General features: G+C 38.7%; 1 protein-coding gene across 8 annotated transcripts in view; it reads left to right on the forward strand.

Annotated features, from left to right (window-relative positions):
- LOC130550585 (CAP-Gly domain-containing linker protein 4-like) overlaps window positions 1-21,670 on the forward strand; it is a 108,496-nt gene that overhangs the window by 31,765 nt on the left and 55,061 nt on the right. For 2 of the 8 annotated variants that reach the window (XM_057328071.1, XM_057328074.1), the window contains exon 1: window positions 18,156-18,239. The exons of 2 other annotated variants lie outside the window; for them this stretch is intronic. In XM_057328071.1, coding sequence (XP_057184054.1) covers window positions 18,227-18,239 — 13 coding nt within the window. In that variant the 5' untranslated portion in view covers window positions 18,156-18,226. Of the gene's footprint in view, window positions 1-18,051; window positions 18,240-18,297; window positions 18,321-21,670 lie in introns of those variants that run through there. 4 more of the 8 variants (XM_057328076.1, XM_057328073.1, XM_057328072.1 and 1 more) reach the window with 4 other exon arrangements.

Consider the following 21,670-nt stretch of genomic DNA (forward strand, 5'->3'; position numbering starts at 1 on the left):
CCGTGACGGCCGGCGTTAGGGGGCTTCCCAACTTTTTGTGGAAAGCTCTGGGTCCCCCTTCCTCTCCACTGGAAGGTCATAATTTCGCGTTAGCGTGTTCGTCTGACTCGCCCAGGCCAGTCAACGTCGCTCCGCAGAGATTGTGACGCGGCTCAGTGCTGTGGCGTTTTCCATAGGAACCCCATTCTGTCGGTTCGACACAACGTCGAGAGACCGACAGAAAGGGAACGTCTTGGTTACGGATGTAACCTCGGTTCCCTGATGGAGGGAACGAGACGTTGTGTCCCTCATGCCACAACACTGGCCGCCCACCCCAGCGGTCGGGGGAGGATGCTTTAGGCTCCTCAGACCAAAGGTGAATGAATGAGCACGCCGGCTTCCCTCTTATACCCGGACATCTGGGGAGGAGCCCGGCACGCAAATTTCATTCGCCAATTTTCATTGGCCTTTTCTAAATACTCAGAAGATGATAGGTTCTCAAGACAAACCCCATTCTGTCGGTTCGACACAACGTCTCGTTCCCTCCATCAGGGAACTGAGGTTACATCCGTAACCAAGACGTTTATGTTTGTAGTTAAATTATGGTAATACAAATGGTAGTAAATCCAACAAACACATGGCTTCTACACTTTACTATTTACAAGAACCTTACTACTTACTGGTAAATTGCTGCTAAAACTGGTAAAGGGAATTTACAAAATAAAAGAACACTGCTCATAAATACATATAGGCCTAGGGGGCTAATGAGGATAATTAGGCTAAATGATCATACAGGATTATATCTAAACTAAACATATGTGTGCTAAACATACAAAGCTCTTAAAGGAGTTGCTCACTGCAAAATTTGCCCCCATTGACTTTCATAGTAGGAATAAAAATTACTATGGAAAGTCAATGGGGGCAAATTTTGAAGTGAACTAACTACTCCTTTAATACAACTGATACTGTGAGCTACTCAGTGTATTCAGTAGGTTGCTTCAGAGGCATAAGGTATACGACAATAAAACAATGCACCACTGACAAAGGAAATTTACTTTTAATACTTGAGTACTTTTAAAATCACGTACTTCTGTACTTTTACTCAAGTAATAATCTGTCTTTACAACTTTTACTTGTAGTGGAGTAATATTTGACCAGTAGTATCTGTACTTTCACTCAAGTAAGGAAGTTGTGTACTTCGTCCACCTCTGGTCATAGCCAGGCGTTTTCTACATTATTGGCAGCAGTTCATTCAGTTTGTCCTGTTATTCACGACTTTTATGACACACTATGGAAAATTACAGAGGGTATACGCTGTATACCCATGCATACCCTGCACTACACAAGTGGGTATACGCAATGGTTACGCTGTATACCTGTGTATACCCTTGAACACACCACTGAATACACCCAGTACCATCTGAGCCTGATATTTTAAGCAGTTTAAATTGTGCTGTGGCCTAGAATAAGGGCTAATCAGGGCTCTAGACTAACTTTTTGCACTGGTTGCACTTGTGCGCCTAACTTTTTTTCTTAGGTGCACCAGCACAAAAGTTAGGTGCACCCAAATTTAGTATAATGTTACTATTTGCACCTCAGTATTGTTGTGCATAAAACATTATGCAATAATAACAGAGTGTAAATCACTATTTATAAAAATTATAATTATGGCAACTTATTGAGATATTAAAGCCCTACACCTACCCCTAAACTTACCCTAACCTAACCTTTATGAATAAAAGTGAATTTTAAGTCTTAAATTAATTCTATTGAAAACAAATGTCTTTATGATCTGTAAAGTAATAGAAAAAGGTTAAAGAGCGTTTTGAGCAAGAGGTGGAATTGAACCCCGCTCCCATTCCAAGCATACAGACTTTACACCTTAATGGTAATACAACTGACTTTCTGCATTCCAGTATTAGAGTTCTACTATATAAGCAAACATATTCAGGGCTCTAGACTAACTTTTTGCACTGGTTGCACTGGTGCCACAAAAGTTAGGTGCACCCAAATTTTCGACCGCATCGCATTTAACACCGCAGTTCTACTAGTTCACTTTTTTTAAAATCGCTGTCCATATAGGCAAAATTGACTTGTAAATGATTAACTAACAATCTAGTCAACATAAAGTTCTTTATTTGAAGCACAATTCTACAAGAAAGGTAACTTACTGAAAAAGAGTTGGTGCTTAAAGTGCTTCACTGAACTGAAACTTAAAACATCTCAAGATAAATGGACTCAAGATTCGGACGGATCAGGCCTTAACTTAACATTATTCATGAAAAAGTTGTCAATCGTTCTTTTCATCTTCTCTCATCATCCGCGGCTACATCCACTCTGTTTAACTGACGAGCCTATAGGCTCCTCACCGCTCTGTCTGACTGCAGCACACGCATTTTCACATGTACACACAAGAGGTTGCGCTAGACTTTTTTATTGTCCGTTAATTTGACTGACAGGCTCGTAAAAAATCTGTCATAATCTATATTACCAGTCACTATGGTGCAAGGTGGCTTTAGGTGGTAATTAGTATGTTCGTGAAATCATCACGCTGTACTTGCATCTCGGAACTTGTTGTATTTTAATAGAACTGAATGCCCAATAAAGCCGTTGTTGTTTATGTTAATTTATATATTTAATGTTTTAATGTTTATGTTCATATGTGATTCGATCTAGGAAAACCTAACACATGGTGCAAATTTATATATTACAGTTTTTGATACCATATTCAAGCCCTTTCCAAATCAGTTTTTATTTTGCTCATACCTTGTGTATGTAACAAAAGTTATGGCTGAGGTCGGATGACGCGCTATGATTTTCAGGAACGAAATTTGGAGGAAAACAGGTTTAAAGTTAAGTGATGAAAATAAAAGCACAACAGTCCAGTATCACAAGTAAAAGTCACTTTACAGTGGTAAAAGCCTTACTCTAATAACAATTTAATAAAAAAACATTTCCCAGTGTTGAAGTCTGTAAAATACTGTACAAAACCGTTTGAATAAAACGAAAGTAAGGAAAATGGAGCGAGCACACTTAAACAACGAGAGCTCTGCCATTATAACTACACAAGGAAACTAGCAAACATTACGGACAACAACTAATAAGCAGTGAAGCAAGTTTTACGTTGTTTATCATGTGCATAGTGTCTGGACTTCTGATCATCCCTTGTATGTTTTGCGATCGGATAACTCCCGGTGCTGCAGACGAGGAGCTCTGTCATCTCACGAAAACATTGTTTAAAAAAACTTTGCATGCCATAGTTTACACAGGACTGGCGGGAAATGTGCATTGATACTCTTTCATTCTTCATGTTATGTGGTTTACTTTGATAGGTGTCCCAGTGCGACATCCGACGGGTTTTCCCTGATCGCATCACATATGTCTAGTCGGTAACAATGACAGGTGAAAACACGCACGTCCCTTCGCGAGCATATCACACTCTAATAGAGGGAAACGGGGAGTTACAAATTGCCCTCAATTTTCGGTTAACGCGACCTCTGGTACACACACGTACAGGAAAATCTGGACCACGGCCAATCAGAGGGGGGTCCGCCCTTCACTATCTCTGATTGGTTTAGACCACGATATGGGCCTAATGTGTGTCTGTTGTTGAATCACAGGGAGACTTTCAGAGTCGCGGAGACTTTTTTTCTCCCTCGAACGGCTGGTCGCACCGGTGCGACCTCAGATTTTTCTTAGTCGCACCATTGAGAAATAAGGTCGCATGTGCGACCAAATTGGTTGCACTCTAGAGCCCTGCTAATGGTGTCTGTAAGTTGAGAAGGTAATTGTTGCAAGCTGAACGACTGATTACTATTAATAACATATTTGCACAATATCCGTAATTTTACTGTGTTTGCTGGGAAAATGCTAGTGAAACTTTTTGTCTTTTCATACTGAAGCTGCAACTAGGGTTGTATAATACATAATAATGCAATGTAAGTTGCTTTGGATAAAAGTGTCTGCCAAATGCATAGATGTAAATGTATATGATATGTACCTCAGATTTTTTTTAGTCGCACCATTGAGAAATAAGGCCGCACTCTAGAGCCCTGTCCCTTGTATGTTTTGCGATCGGATAACTCCAGGTGCTGCAGACGGGGAGCTCTGTCATCTCACGAAAACATTGTATAAAAAACTTTGCATGCCATAGTTTACACAGGACTGGCGGGAAAATGATGGACGGACCGGTGCGACCAGCCGCTCGAGGGAGAAAATGTCAGGGACTGGCGTGGAAGAACCCAATTGCAGGCAGGCAATGACGGGGTTAACAAACAAGACTTTATTTATAACAAAAACAGAAACCAAAACACCCACGAGGGGGTAAACTAAAAGGTAACAAAATAATAAACGACACAACAGGACCTAGGCTAACTAACACTAAACTAGACAATACTTGACAAAGGCTAAACTAAACACTAAGACAGGGGATTCACACGGCACACCAGAACACAGGACACAGCGAACATGGAGCACATGGAGCGTAAGGAAGACATCAATACGGTAAGCACAACAAACGTACACAGTGCAATCCACGAGCAATGAGACAATGAAACAAGAGGGCATTAAATAGGTAAGACAAACGAAGGATAACGAGCGAGGGCAGGTGTGAAACATAAGACACGGCAGGGAGACAACACAGGAAACGAGAGGGGCGGGGCCAATGACGAGACACTGGAGAGAACGCATATGATTGTCAAAAGGACAATAATATGTTTCTCTCCACACATAACCAAAGACTTTGTCAAGGCTCTGCTACAGGACCAAGAAAAACATGACTAAATGAAGCAGAGCCATGACAGAAAAGAAGTCTCCGCGACTCTGAAAGTCTTCCTGACCTGTGATTCAACAACAGACACACATTAGGCCCATATCGTGGTCTAAACCAATCAGAGATAGTGAAGGGCGGACCCCCCTCTGATTGGCCATGGTCCAGATTTTCCTGTATGTGTGTGTACCAGAGGTCTCTGTCATTGACAGATTTTTTTTACCAGTGACGGAAAAATCTGAAGTCCGTCCGTCATTTTGACGGATTACAATGAGGGCAATTTGTAACTCCATGTTTGCCTTCATTAGAGCATGATATGCTCGCGAAGGAACGTGCGTGTTTTCACCTGTCATTGTTACTGACTAGGCATATTTGATGATGATCTTGAGATGTTTTAAGTTTAAATTTCAGTTCAGTGAAGCACTTTAAGCACAAACACTTTTTCAGTAAGTTACCTTTCTTGTAGAATTGTGCTTCAAATAAAGAACTTTATGTTGACCAGATTGTTAGTTAATCATTTACAAGTCAATTTTGCCTATATGGACAGCGATTTAAAAAAAAGTTAACTGGTAAAACTGCGGTGTTAATTGCGATGCGGTCGAAAATTTGGGTGCACCTAACCTTTGTGCTGGTGCACCTAAGAAAATAAAGTTAGGCGCACCAGTGCAACCAGTGCAAAAAGTAAGTCTAGATCCCTGAATACATGGATTAAAGTTCTCCGTCGCTACGACGGATTTCCGTTAATTGCAGCGAGTCTACAACGGATTTTCGTCAATTGCAGGGTTCTCGCCTGTCCTTAATGTCATAAATTCACTTTTCATGATTTTAACCCTTTGACGCGTATGATCACACCGGTGTGATTAGAACATTAAACGCTTTGACTGGCACTGAGCCAGAGACCGACTCAATCCTGCTACCTATCACAACCAGGGCTCGAGAGAAGAGAGAATTTTACTTGCCTGACCGGACAAGTAACTTGAAAAAAATAACACTGTGCGACATAGAATAATAAGAATATGTGCATTAGACAGAGCTATGTGCTTGTGTGAAGTTCGTTTGTCGTTGTGCTTGTTTGTGTGTGACATTAATCAATAGCGGTCCGTGTAACGCCTTTGCAGTTCTTTTTTCAATTTTCACCATCAAAATTAATCAAATGAAAATTGGTTTCAAACTTTCATTTTCAATTTTCATGGGTACTTCACAAATGGATAATTGTCTGTCAGTTTCATTTTCAATTATATGTGTTTGGGTAATTGCTTCAGAATTTCAGATTTTCGAACAAACACAAAAATGACTTGTTTTTCTAATTTTACATTTATGTGCTTGCGCTTGCAGCTGGATCGTATATTACGTACGGTGGCGTATTGCTGCCACATACATTTTATTTTTCCACCCAATTATGTCATAATAACGAGCTCATATGTCGTTAAAACAATATATTTTCTCGTTTTGACGGGATGATACAAGTGTAACTTTGGTTTGAGAAGTGGGGGGGACACAAAATGGGGGGAAATGTTTTTGATTTGAATCCTATCACAAATTCAAAATACCTATATTTTGCGTTGTTTTTGATTGTTTAAATTGATTAAATGTTTTTATTGTGTAGCAAAAGTGGATGTTCATGAAGGGGGAAATGCGAGTATTGACTGAGAAACGGAGGAAAACTGGGCTTGTAAACCTGAATCTGCGGTCGGGAGACGAGCATGACTTTCTAAAATGCTTAACGAGGTTTAACGTACAGTTGTCATGTCAAGGCTTGTCATAAACACTAACTTCTGTTAAAAGAACGAGTCCTTATTAAACAAAAAAAGTAATAAATCACGCGTTGCGCGTTTCTTCCCCACAGAAGTCCATTATAAGGAAACAGCTTAACATAGCCTACCGAAACAACGACCATGTAAAAACAGGTTTCTATTCAATTCATATCAAAACCACGTGACTGAAAACAATCTTTCAGTGATTTTTTTAGAGTGTGCACGCGACGTGCGCATCGACACAGGCAGACTTTCTTTGTCCTGCTCGTTCCTAGTAGGCTACATCTCCGTGGCGATGACGGCGTGTGGTTAAAAAAATCATTACAAACACATTTGAAAGTGAGGGGGACACGAACAGGATTTTGAAAAGTGAGTGGGACATGTCCCCCCTGTCCCCAGTGGAAATGACGTCCCTGGGATAATATGGCATTTAAATGATATATTTTCTTGTTATAAAGGGATAATATGACGTCTCACAATAATTAGGCTACACATTAACCGTGAAAGCGGCATGTTTTCTAGATGGACATTCTACCAACCGACGGATCACACTTTCATATGAATCAAGCGCACTCCACTCACTCATTGTCCAGACAATGTGGTTAACGTGCAAAGGTAACGGTGATCTGATATAAACTGTAGTACGCACTGTAAACCCCTACCACCGGCGATATGGTACGATCCAGCTGCAAGCGCAAGCACATAAATGTAAAATTAGATAAAATTAAAATTTTTAAAAATACAATTATTTTTGTGTTTGTTCGAAAATCTGAAATTCTGAAGCAATTACTCAAACACGTATAATTGAAAATGAAACTGAGAGACAATTATCCATTTGTGAAGTGGCCATGAAAATTGAAAATGAAAGTTTGAAACCAATTTTCATTTGATTAATTTTGATGGTAAAAATTGAGCAAAGAACTGCAAAGCATTACATGGACCCTCGCCGACACTGAATCCTGTTATTTAATTGTGTCATGTGTCTGAGGGAATGAAGTGCACAATTTAACATACTACACAAGTGTTGGTCTAGGATTTGTCTGCGTCTGCACTATATGAGGATATGAACACATGAACTTCATCTCCATAGTTGCTAAGAGTTTATTTTACCAGCATTGTACTGTTTGAGTGAAGCTATCGTCAAAAATATATTAACTCGGGCGCCGTCTTTCCGACAAGTTGTCAAAATAAAAGTCCCGTTAAACTGAACACTCAGACGAAAAAATACTGTAGTGTACTATAGTATGTGCTATGGAAGATTGTAGTACCCTTGTAGTAAATTGATAAACTAGAGTAAATGCATAGTATACTATAATAACGTTAAAAAACACTAGTATCTAGGAATTTTACTGCAGTTTACTATAGTAAATACTGTAATATACTACAGTAATTAATGTGGACAAATATACCACTATTGTATAGTAAAATATTAAAAACACAGTAACGTTACTTAGAAATATTAAATCAAATTTAGGTAAAAAAAAAGATAATAGGCCTTAATTTATCCATCTGTATGTAACATTAATGTCATTTGTCAGTTACCTGCCTATTCATGTGATGAACTGCACTTGCACATTTTTTAATGATGACAACAGACGTTTTATACTTGTGCTACAACTACTGTTGTAGTACTCGAGACCGGTCTCAACCATTTTGTGATGGTCTTGTCTCGGTCTCAACAGTATTTGGTCTCGGTCTTGTCTTGGTCTCAGATTTAGTGGTCTCTGTTTTTTTTTAACTGGGAATTACAGTAAAATTCTGGTGCATTGTCTGATTTAAGTGTTAACATTATTAATGTGATTGGATGTAAAACTTTAATGCCCGGTTTCACACACAAGGCTTAAGACTATAGTCCCAGACTAAAATAAAAGTTTGATCTGTCTTAACTGTAAATAAATATCCCTGACATATCTTAAAATATGTCGTTGCCATTGTTTCGTCTCAAGATGCACACCAGCAGTATTTTTATCCAAGGCATTTTAATAAAAGTGACTTAAATATCCTAATTTAACTAAGGCATAGTCCTGGCTTAAGTTAAGCCTTGATTGTTGTGCCAGATGAATGTGGGAATGTCCTACAAGAAATTTGTCAACAAAATGAATACAAAGGTCCACAATATCCTAGATGTGATTGCAAAAAAGGTTCTTGTATTAGATCTTGTTTCTTTATATTATAAAGTCTGACGTGATCTGAAAACGTGATATTTTGCTACTGAATAATAGATAAGAACGCTTAGAACACATGATTCTGTAATTATGACTTTTTAATGTAGATCTTTTAGAATTTTAGAGAGTACTAGTCTTTGTCTTGACTCGGCCTGCCTTGGCCTTGTCTTGGTCTCGGCCATACAACATCTTGGTCATGTTTTGTTCTCGACACCCTCTGGTCTTGGTCTTGTCTTGGTCTCGGTTTAGGTGTCTCGACTGCAACAATAGCTACGACTGTTTGGCCTGTGCTACAAAACTTCTGTAACACCAGTGCTATGTAAAAGTTAACGTACAGCCCTGCCACTAATAATATTTACTGCTTGCCTTTGTTCTATAGCAATCACGGAGAGTATAACCAACTTCAGACACTAGTTAAAACGCTTAGAAGCAAACTTGAGCACTCGGAATCCGAAACAATTATACTGACACTTCATACAAAGTTTTTTTTATGTTCGTACAAGTAGGCTAATTTTTGTACTTGGACAAGTGAATGACAAATGTACTTGTCCGAAGGACAACCACATGACAACGCTTAATGTCAAGCCCCGAAAAACATGTCCTGAAGTTTTGTAGATGGTTGATTATTTGTCAATGTACAGTAAGTATAATGTTTTCATAGATTAAAAATAGCTTTTAAAATACGCAAACTGGCAATATGAAAGTGATTTAAAACATCTCCCCTTAAAACACTATATTGGTCTTGACTATTTAAATAAAGTGTCGGTTAAAGGAATTTGACTTGGCCTTATAAGAAATTCAGTCAGAAGACATTTTTTCACTTTAATCCATGGGTGCACTCACAAATGTGCAAGTTGCCCACACACACCCCCATACCATCACAGATGCTGGCTTTTAAACTTTGCGCTAATAACAATCTGGATGGTCATTTTCCTCTTTAGCCCGGAGGGCACTACGTCCATGATTTCCAAAAACAATTTGAAATGTGGACTCATCAGACCATAGCACACTTTGTCACTTTGCATCAGTCCATCTTACATGAGCACGGGCTCTGAGAAACAGGTGGCGTTTCTGGGTGTTGTTGATGTATGGCTTTCGCTTTGCAAGGTAGAGTTTTAACTTGCACTTGTAAATGTTGCGACAAACTGTTTTAACTAACAATGGCTTTCCAAAGTATTCCTGAACCCACATGGTAATATCCTTTACAGAATGATGTCTGTTTTTAATGCAGTGCCGCCCGAGGGATCGAAGGTCATAGATAGGGCTGAAACGATTCCTCGAGTAACTCGAGTTATTCGAATACAAAAAATCATCGAGGCAATTTTTGCTGCCTCGAAGCCTCGTTTAATCCATTTAACTACAGTACACACGGAGCACTGCGTTTCCCCACGGACCGTTATTACTGACGCACAGCCCGCTAAACTCTATTCATGTTACAGTCTCATGCATTCACCGTGAGACACACGCATTTTAGTATGTTCACACGCTCACACGTGTTTCTCATGCTGATAAATAACTGATAGCTTATAGGGCTGTGACGGTTGCCGTAACAACCGCACCACCGCGGTGGTAAAGTGCCATGACGGTGAACTGCCACCGGCGGTAGTGCACGTCACTCTGACAAATATAGGTGTAATAAATATGAGAGTTGCGATAACGATTGCTAGTTGTAGCCTTTCAGTTGTGGATGGTTTTATTTAAAAGATTTTAAATTAACAGAAATTATTGGCATACGTTTCCGTTGGTGCGTTCGAGCGCAGGCCTGCACGGCAAAACCCAGGTTATTCTGCGGCTTTTGCAATGGATCTTGTTGAGAAATGAACAGATACGTAAAATCAAAACTGGCTATGACCCGCTTGCTTAGTGTCGGAGCGCGCGCAGGTTTTGCCGCGGTTGCGGAGAGACATCTCTTCATTTGCGCTCCTGTGCACATCTTCTGAACGCGCATTTAGTGCAGCTGTACACATTTTAATCTGGACAATGTCAACAAGTAAGTTTCACATCAACGAGTCGGAAAAAGTAAAGTATTTATGGCAATCTGAATAGGAAAGCCAATGTAGGTTTAAACAGTTTGTTTCAAATGGAATTGTTAAGGACTGTAAGGGTTAATACGCCACTGACTGAAGTTACTGCAACAAGAGCTTTTTTATTTAGTATTTAGCTTTCTTATATCATTTAAGTTTTCATTATTTACTGATGTTTATTTCAATGTTTTATATGCTGTAGCGTGCCGTTTCACTGATGGATTTGCGCGTTAAACATTGACGGATGTTTCATCCTCATTTATTTCAGATATCATATTTCAATTATTTAACAATTTCAAGTATTTAAATAAGGTCTATATTTCTCTTCCACTCGTCATGTGGTTGCTACACGCAAATATAATAATATAAATATTATTTATATAAATAATATATATTTCTCAACCACCGCACCATCTATTACCACCGCAGTGGTAAAAAACTGCCACCGTCACAGCCCTAATAGCTTATTGAAATGGTGAACTGATATTTTACTTAGTTTTAGTCTATTTTACGAGTGAAACTTGTTTTCCGGCTGCATTGAGTCCATCAAACTAGATGCGGACTAGTGGACACCGAATCCTGTTATTTACACATGTCATCTGTCTGTTCTGCGTGTCTGAGTGAATGAACTGCACAGTTTAACGTGCTACACGCGTGATGCTCATGAATTTGTCTGCGTCTGCGCTGAATGAGGACATGAACTTCACCTCCAGAGTTGCGCTGAGAGTTTATTTCACAAACATGTTATTGTTTGAGTGAAGAAACAGACATACTAAAAAATAAGCGTCTTCTGACAACCTGCCAAAATAAAAGTCATAGGCTATTGTTTGAAATTATCATTTCCATTTTTATTCATGTTTCTTATTTATATATTTGTATTATATTGCATTTTGAATTTAATATGGCAATGGAATGTACTAAATGGGTTTAGTTTTCACAGATATCAATGTATGCTATTTCAGCAATAAAAACTAATTGTTCTAAAAAGGAAACAAATTAGTTGTTTTACTCATTTTAAGAGACCTGTCTTATTTTCTCTTGTATAATTAGTATTGCTGTTTAATAAAGAAAAAGTACTTATTATCCGAATACCCGATTAATCGATGGAAAAATCAGTAGAATACTCGATTAGTAAAAGAATCGATAGCTGCAGCCCTAGTCATAGACATTCAGTGTTGTTTTACGGCCTTGTCGCTCACGTACAGAGACTTCTCCGTATTCTTGGAATCTTTTGATGATATTATGGAGTGTAGATGATGAAGTACCTAAATTCCTTTCAACCTTAGGTTGAGAAACGTTGTTCTTAAACTGTTGGACTATTTGCTCACGCAGTTGTTCACAAAGTGGTGAACCGTGTCCCATCCTTGCTTGTGAATGACTGAGCCTTTTATTATGCTCCTTTTATACCAATACCTAATTTGTTCACCTGTGGAATGTACCAAAAAGGTATTTTTTGTCTTTTTTCAGTCTTTCAGTCTTTTGTTGCCCCTGTCCCAGCTCTTTTGAAATGTGTTGCAGGGATCAAATTAAAAATAAGGGAATAGTTTCAAAAAACAATAAAGTTTATCAGTTTGAACATTAAATATGTTGTCTTTGTGGTGTATTCAATTAAATATGGGTCAAAAAGGATTTGCAAGTCATCGTAATCAGTTTTAATTTATGTTTTATAAAATGTCCCAACCTCATTGGAATTGGGGTTTGTATATCTTTGTATATCTTAATTTTCTAAATAATCCACTGTTCTGCACTGACACGGCAAAAAACAAGGTGGTTTACTGCGCCACCTTGTGGCTATTCACCAAATTCAGTACACTTGATTTCACAAACACATGACTGTACTTATTCTCATAATGGAAATCCATTCAGATTACACATCATTAGATGTTACATAATGACTAACTGCTGGCTGCGGAATAAAAAAATATGAAATGAAAATGAAAGTGAGAGAAAATGAGAGAAAATTAAAAATATGAATACCTAAAGGGAGTCAAAGATGTAATGACTTGGTTCAATGATTCAGGGTAAATATAATTTTGTTTAAAGCCCTTGTGGTTCTAGGGTCATTAAAAGACATACAAATCAGATTTGCTTAAAGCGGCAGTCCGTAGGATTGGCCTGTTTGTCACCATCTCAGTTTGTAATTGCTACTGCAGGTGATGTGCGGAGATATTTCTTTACTTGAGTTGTGATTCGGCACTGCGCGGATGAGTCTGTTGTTTTGAGTCGTGGCCTGTGACAGTGCAGCGGTGAGAATCTTCACTGTACATCAGTAGCGCATAATAAACACAGATAACACGGCAGATGATATAACACGAAACAAATAAGAACATAAACAGACACAAATAGCGCAAATGGAGGCTGTGTTGAAGTGTTTTGATATTATTTCGGGTGCTGGGTCATTTTGTTATTTCTCATGGAAACTCCCGTAACGCGAACCGGACAGAAGTTCCCCGAACGCGGGTCTCAAATGCTGACAGGCACGGTCATAAATCATTGTACATCATACAACTATATATACTATATGCAAAGCCTTGCCATCATATCCGGGATATAATTCCGTAAATGTGAGTAAAATCACAGGCTTCACTTGTCCGTGCTAATTCACGCCACATGAAATACAGATGTGGGGAGGTAATTTCTAAATCACACGAGGTCCCCAGATAATACTAATCCCGGGCGAATAGGGCTTAATTTACATTTATCATAATGAACATAAAGAGAGAAATAACAATCGATGATACCTGTCTGTATTAACTAGGGATGCACCGATACCATTTTTTAAAGACCGAGTACGAGTACAGATATTTTTTTCTGGTACTCGCCGATACCTATAACCGATGCCTGTATAATGTTCAATAATGTTAATAATCCAGTATCTTACTGGTACATTTTCTTTTGTTTTTAGGTCTACTTAAATTTAAGTACAATTTTTTAATCAAGTTCTATTTTTTTATGATAAGTAGCACAATTTTACTAGCACATTTACTTCAGTTTACTAAAGTAAACAATATACTCTGTGGTCAAATTATAAAAAAATTATGGGGGGGTGGTGTGGTAAAATGTGAGTGTATTATAACTTGTTCAAGTCAACCGGACTTTTATTTTGACGGGACGCCTCAAAGAGCGTTTGTTTAAGTTAACCGGACTTTTACGTTGACGGATCGCCGCAAATGGTGTTTGTTTACGTGTTCGTGTCCTCCTGCAGTGAAACGCTGGCACTGAAAGCTCCACAAGCACAATGCGTTCAGTACACGCAACGGCACCACTCTTTCACACACGGTAACGCAAAACAAGCAGAATACATATTTAAACAGTATCTGAATATTTCGTTAACTGTTACGTTAGCTGTTCAGCGCTAATTTCTTGTTAGGGAATGCCTGGATTCCTCGATTCCGTCCGCGTTTTTCGCATTGCGGAAATCATAGGGCTCTATGTATGTCACGTGAGGTATCGGTGTGTCATTACGAGTACGAGTACGAGTACATGAGCTTGGTATCGGGCCGATACCGATACTGGTATCGGTGCATCCCTAGTATTAACACAAGTGCGCTACGGTTTTTGTGTTATCTGTTGAAATATTAAAAATTTGTCTTACCTGTTCAGAAGAAATAAAGCGATGTCTGCATCCGCATTCACGCCACCTTTGAAATGCCTTGCCAATATTAATGTTCGCAAGATCGCATTCCCTGTTTCTTTGTAAACCGTCTTCAGTTCGTTCTTTCTGTTTTTAGCGGAAGTAATGATACACTGCTTCCCGGCAGAACGGAAGATGCGTGACGTCATGTGAAAAGGGCGTATTCCGGTTGCCATGGTCACTCTGCTCTTAACAGCCACCAGTGCTAAATAATATAAAAATAAAACCAAATAATTACTTAAAGAACATTTTATACATTTCATACAAACCACTTAGGCTATATGTCTTACCTGAATGATTTTTTTGTCAGTGGAAACATTCCTATCTTGGTGATGATCCCGCCGCTGTGTAAAGCCGCCGCTTTCAGGCACTTTACTCTCTTTTTTTACTCTCTAAAGCCGCCGCTTTCAGGCACTTTACTCTCTTTTTTTTTTCATAAACGCCATTTGTTGAAAAGCAAGTAGAGTCTCTCAACTGATAAAACGAAATTTCCTGTCAGAGGAACCTTGTTCCAGTCAGTAAAGAAGCACCTCAAAAAAGTGTTGTTTTTTTCAGACGGCGTTCTGTCAGCTTACGAGTACATATTTCATTTAAAATGCGATTTATACAACTCTTTAATCCACTGTTGTGAAAATAGAACTTCGAAGAAACGAGCGGTCCTGTCAGGCGCAGTTCAGCTGTGCGCGCGCGCTGTTAATATTCCCATACAACACAGAGCAGCCTGCATAGTTTAGCTTGTTAAATCTCTTGTAAATCTGGCAGATTTACAATGTTAAGACTAAAAACATTTTAAACAAGCATAATAATTGTCGTGTGAATCGTCAATGTTAAGCATGGGCTAATATATATGGTAATGAAATTATGTGCTTGCGACCTGGCAGTTACGTTACCAGCAGGTCATGTTGATATCAAAATATAACCAATATATTACGTAACTGGACCGTTCTTGGTTATCCTGCAACGTTAGGAGACAGTAAATTTGACGTTATGAATTGGTCATTTATTGGTAATGAAACATGCCTAGGACGTGTACTTTACGTTACCAGTAGGTCATGTAATTACCAAAATACTATGAATATAGTACGTAACTGGACCATTTTTGGTTATCTTGTAACGTCAGGAATTCGTGCAGGCGCCGTCATGAATTGGTCGTTTAATGGTAAAGAATTTACGTGCCTAGGACGTGTACTTTACGTTACCAGTAGGTCATGTAATTACCAAAATACTACGAATATAGTACGTATACTGAACCATTTTTGGTTATCTTGTAACATTTACATTTACATCTGTACATTGCTTTTATCCAAAGTGACTTACAGATGAGGGAAACAATGGAAGCAATTGGAATAACATAAGGACAACAAAAAGCATAAGTGCAAAAACAAAATTGGTCTCATATAGCCTATCACAGTATACAGAGCTAAGGTTTTTTTTTTTGAAAGAGAAGGAAAGAGATAGAAGTCAGAGCTGATCAGTCAGGTGTTGACGGAAGAGATGTGTTTTCAGACGGTTTTTAAAAATGGCTACAGAATCTGCTGATGTAACGTCAGGAGTTCGTGCAGGCGACGTCATGAATTGGTCGTTTAATGGTAAAGAATTTACGTGCCTAGGACGTGTACTTTACATTACCAGTAGGTCATGTAATTACCAAAATACTACGAATATATTACGTAACTGGACCATTTTTGGTTATCGTGTAACGTCAGGAGTTCATGCAGTCATGAATTGGTCATTTAATGGTAATGAAATTACGTGCCTGGGACGTGCCAGCTACATTGCCAGCTGGTAATTCATGAAATTACCAAAAATGACCAATAAATTACGTAACCGGTATGTCATGTGTTAGCTGGGGAAGGTGTTGACAAGACCGAGACAATGTTTCTTCTATGTTTTTAAAAATTATACATTCACAGCACATTTAAATACAGTGTGTAACATTGCCCTGCATGTTTATCCCAGACTATATATGTATGTTTCTTGTGCTGCTACGGTAGGCCTTTAAAACAGGGGTTCACATCAGGGTTTCTTTTGTATGAGACAACAATTTCAAATCTTGAAGTCCCTATTAATGAACTGGTCTGAATCAGATGATTTGGGGAGACATGAAGAAGAAACAGAACAGATGGGAGGGAGGGAGTGTTAAGAAACCCATAGAACAGTACATTTAACATGTAAGTTAAAATCAGGCTATGACCAGTTTAAACGTAATAAATAATAAAAACAACCTTTTTTATTTGTACCTTTCTTCTGTTTTTGAATTACCTAGGCAGCAATTAGGCTATCATCTTTAACACACACATAAAAGATCAGCAACTAACACCTGGAACATTTATATACACATATATACATGCATAAATAAACATTTATTTCTTCATTTACTACTAATAGTGTCTACACTGGTTTACAATCCACAAAATATGAAAACTGAACTTTCCGCGTGTACGTTTATCCAGACGTTTGTCCACGCGTACGTTTGTCCAGACGCTAAGTAAAAAAAATCCTTTCAAAGCATGTCCGCCCGCGACGTCCCCGCGTATGGCGTTCCAAAGGGACCAATAAAAAGACTTTGCAGCACACACTCGTCTCACTGAACAACCGATGAAACTGTACCCGTCTATATTAACACAACAAGGTGCGCTACGTTTTTTGTGTTATCTATTGAAATATTGAAATGTCTTACCTGTTCAGAAGAAATAAAGCCATGTCTGCATCCGTTTACAATCCTTTCAGATCACAGAGTTCACGCCACCTTTGAAATGCCTTGCCAATATTAATTCTTGTTTTCGCACGAGTCCGATCACATTCCCCGTTTCTTTGTAAACTGTCAACAGTTCGTTCTTTCTTGTTTTTCACAAATGATGAATCCCCAGATGTCAGTACTGCTTGGTGTTTAAAAGTAAAAGTACTAAACGGTGCTACAAATAATACTAAACATTGTATGAAATCCTACCCAGCAGTTGTGAGTACATGCTACAAACCGCCTGTCACTGGCAACATCCACGCACGGGCTAGCAGCCGGATCCTCTTCGTTCTGTGTACGAATGTGACAAAATGACACATAGACGAAAGACACCATATAAGGATCTCCGGGAAAGTCGACTGACAGGGCAAATTACAAACCATTATTACAAGCTTTCTGTGGTGAATCCAGGAAGGGTAATGACACAGTTTTAAACACCGTTCTTTCATGTCTCAATAATTGTTTTTAACGAATTTTAGTCAAAAGAACTTGCGGACTGCCGCTTTAATGCATTTTTTTTATTATTGCATTTATTTAGTTATTTTATTTATTCGATTTCAGTATATGTATTTCTTATTTTAGAATTGCTTTGTTTATTGAAACGAAACGTAACATGATTTTCACATGGTCCCTTAGCAAAATACAACTTGCATTTTTTTGTGCGTGTGTGTGTTCTCTGGGAATGAAAAATTATTCTTGCTCTGCTCATGCAATGCTCTACCAGAAGAGCCACAGAAATTTCAGATTAGCATGCACATTAAACCCCAACAAGCATTAAGGCTTTAAAATGTAATAAGTTTATGTGCCATCGCTTGTTGCCCTGTAGAGCAACTAATTTAGAAAAGGCTCCTATTGGTTGTATTTAAGGGAAGTGACAAACAACCTATTCGGTCGTATGGGTTGGAAGGATATGTTGGAACAGAGCAACTTGACACAGAAACTTCTTGACCATTTACTGTTGTTCTTGAGCTTCACTCTTGATTTCAGACACCTCAGACATCAGAAGTCAGACATCAGAAGACTACAGAGGACGGTTCGGATTGCTGAGAAGATCTTTGGTGCTCCCCTGCCCACCCTCCAAGATCTGTATACATCCAGAGTGAGGAAAAGGGATCAGAAAATCACCCTGGACCACTCACATCCAAGCCATCATCTCTTCACAATGCTGCCGTCTGGTCAGCGCTACAGAGCACTGAGCACCAAAACAACCAGACACAAAAACAGCTTCTTCCGTCAGGCCATCTACCTCTTGAACAGTTAAATGTTTTTTACCCACTGTGCAATTAATAACTTTGTGCAATAATAATTAAGTGCAATATTAATTATATCGTCCAGATAATACACTATCTATTTTTTATAACTTTTTCTGTAAATTATATTTCACTCTGCTGTATATAGCACATCTTGTACATACTCAACTCTCAACTCAACTTTATTTATATAGCGCTTTTACAATTTTCATTGTTACAAAGCAGCTGTACATGAGACATATTGACTATAAGGAAAATAATTAAAGTTGTACCTGCAGAAACAAGAAAAGGTTGAAAACACAGAAGACAGACATACCCACATACAAAACACTCCACACACACAATATGCACACGTACTAACACACATAGACATAGAGACACACACACACAATATGCACACGTACTAACACACATAGACATAGAGACACACACACGGATGCGCACGCACACACACACAACACACACACACGTACGTACACAGACAAGTACACACACACACACGCTCAGTGAGAACACACATTTAGGATAAAGGAGAGAGAAGCACAGGTCAAATATAACAGACTATAAATTCCTATATGCAATATTAATTAAGTAAAACTTTAAAATTCTAAAGCAGCCCCCCCGGTCAGGCAGATAGTGCAAAAACAGTATGCAAACGGTGGCGAGGAACCCAAAACTCTAATCGAGAAAAAAAACCTCAGGAGAACCCAGGCCCAACCAGGGGATTCCAGTTCCCCTCTGGCAAAAGCTGCTGCCTCTGCACAAGCTCCAGAGAACTTGCACAACAAGGCTAAATAAAATAAATAAACTTAATAATAAAATAAATTATAGTTTAAGATTATCATTAATAATCTAATAGCATTTGAAGTTTTGTGGTGAAGACATGTCAAGAGACCGCGTCCTTCTTTATCCAGCTCTATCATCTCAGCTCTTGTCAGGTCCCCACTTCCCATTCTCCGCTCTACCATCAGGTCAGGCCATGAACTGCATCCTGCTCGCTGTGGTAACCTTGGAACAATGAGACAAGACTGGCTGAGAGTAGAGTACTGTTCTGCACTCTTTGATGCAACAAGTACATCAGTTGTGTTTTTGGTTCCGGTTGATCTAACTAATGCAGCCTAAACCCTCAGAAGATTTATATTATGGAAGAGTAGTGTATGCAAGATTAAAAAGATGCGTCTTTAGTCTAGATTTAAACTGACAGAGTGTGTCTGCCTCCCGGACAGTGCAGGGAAGACTATTCCAAAGTTTAGGCGCTAGATAGGAAAAGGATCTACCACCTGCACTTGATTTTGAAATTCTAGGTATTACCAACTGACAGGACGCCTGAGAGCGTAATGCACGTGAAGGACTGTAATACAAAAGGAGTTCATTCAAGTACTGAGGAGCTAAACCATGTAAGGCTTTATAGGTAATAAGCAAGATTTTAAAGTTAACGCGATGCTTTATAGGTAACCAGTGCAAGGTTGACAGAACCGGGCTAATATGTTCATACTTTTTTGTACGTGTAAGAACTCGAGCTGCCGCGTTTTGGACCAATTGGAGTTTTTGTAATAAGCCTGCAGGGCAACCACCTAACAGTGCATTACAGTAATCTAGTCTTGATGTCATGAATGCATGAATTAACTTCTCTGCATCTGAGATTGACAGCATATGACGTAGTTTAGATATATTCTTAAGATGGAAAAACGCAATTTTACAGGTGTTGGCGACGTGGCTCTCAAATGACAGATTACTATCGAATAGAACGCCAAGATTCTTTGCTGACGACGAGGGTTTTATGGAACATCCGTCAATAGTTAAACAGTATTCTTGGTTGTTACTTATAGCAGTTTTCGGTCCAATAAGTAACACTTCCGTTTTGTCCGAGTTCAGTAATAAAAAGTTGTTACTCATCCAGTTTTTTATATCGACTATGCATTCCATTATTCGATGGAACTGCTGTGTTTCATGAGGCTTCGAGGAAATATAAAGTTGAGTATCATCAGCATAACAGTGAAAGCTAACTCCGTGTCGCTTTATTATATCTCCTAGAGGTAGCATGTATAATGCGAAGAGCAGAGGCCCTAAGACTGAGCCCTGTGGTACACCGTACTGGACTTGCGATTTGCGTGACACCTCATTGTTTATTGCTACAAATTGAAAACGGTCGGATAAATAAGATTTAAACCATTTCAAAGCTATTCCCTTAATGCCGACATAATTTTCGAGTCTATGTAGGAGTGTGCTGTGGTCAATGGTATCGAATGCAGCACTAAGGTCTAGCAGCACCAATAACGAGATACAACCTCGGTCAGACGCCAATAGCAGATCATTTGTAACTCTGATCAAAGCAGTCTCTGTACTGTGACATGCTCTAAATCCAGACTGGAATTCTTCATTGATGTCATTCCTTTGGAGGAAGGAGCATAATTGAGTTGAAACTACTTTTTCCAGAACTTTAGATATGAAAGGTAGATTCGATATAGGCCTGTAGTTCCTTAGTTCTCTAGGGTCGAGTTGGGGTTTTTTGACAAGGGGCCTTATAACAGCCACCTTATATGCTTTAGGCACATGTCCTAATGTCAGAGATGAGTTAATAATACCAAGAAGAGGATCTATAATTTCTGGGAGCATCTCTTTCAGTAGATTTGTAGGTATAGGGTCTAGTATGCATGTTGTTGATTTAGATGATCTAATAATTTTAGACAGCTCATCTTGATCTACGGTATAAAATAATTGCATTTTCTCCTTAAGGGCGCTGTAGTTAGTTTGTTCAGCGGGTTTCACTTCTGATTGCATTGTTATAATTTTTTCTCTAATATCTTGGATTTTATATGTGAAGTAGTTCATAAATTCATCACTGCTATGCTGATATACAGGATCAGAAGTCACTGACGATTTATTTTTTGTTAATTTAGCCACCGTGTTAAATAAAAACCTAGGGTTGTGCTGGTTTTCTTCTATTAGTGATGAAAAGTAGCCGGATCTAGAAGTTTTTAGGGCTTTCCTGTATTTTCGAATACTATCCTTCCATGCTGTACGAAATACCTCTAATTTAGTTTTCTTAAAGTTGCGCTCCATTTTTCGGGCCGCTTTCTTTAGAGCCTGAGTGTGTTCATTATACCATTATACCACATACAATAGTCTTATTCTTATTTTTTACTTGTATATATTTACTTACACACATAGCTTTACTCTCTATATCTTTATCTTATGTTTATTGTATTGTATTTCTTAATTTTGTATACCCATAGGCCCTTATTTAAATAATCTAGTACTGTATTCTATTGTGTTATGGTCTCTGTGTACTATTGTTGCTGTTTCTGTGTACTGGATGCTCCTGTCACCAAAACAAATTCCTTGTATGTGCAAAC

Source organism: Triplophysa rosa, unplaced genomic scaffold (assembly GCF_024868665.1).
Source record: "Triplophysa rosa unplaced genomic scaffold, Trosa_1v2 scaffold363_ERROPOS117636, whole genome shotgun sequence".
Classification (NCBI taxonomy): domain Eukaryota; kingdom Metazoa; phylum Chordata; class Actinopteri; order Cypriniformes; family Nemacheilidae; genus Triplophysa; species Triplophysa rosa.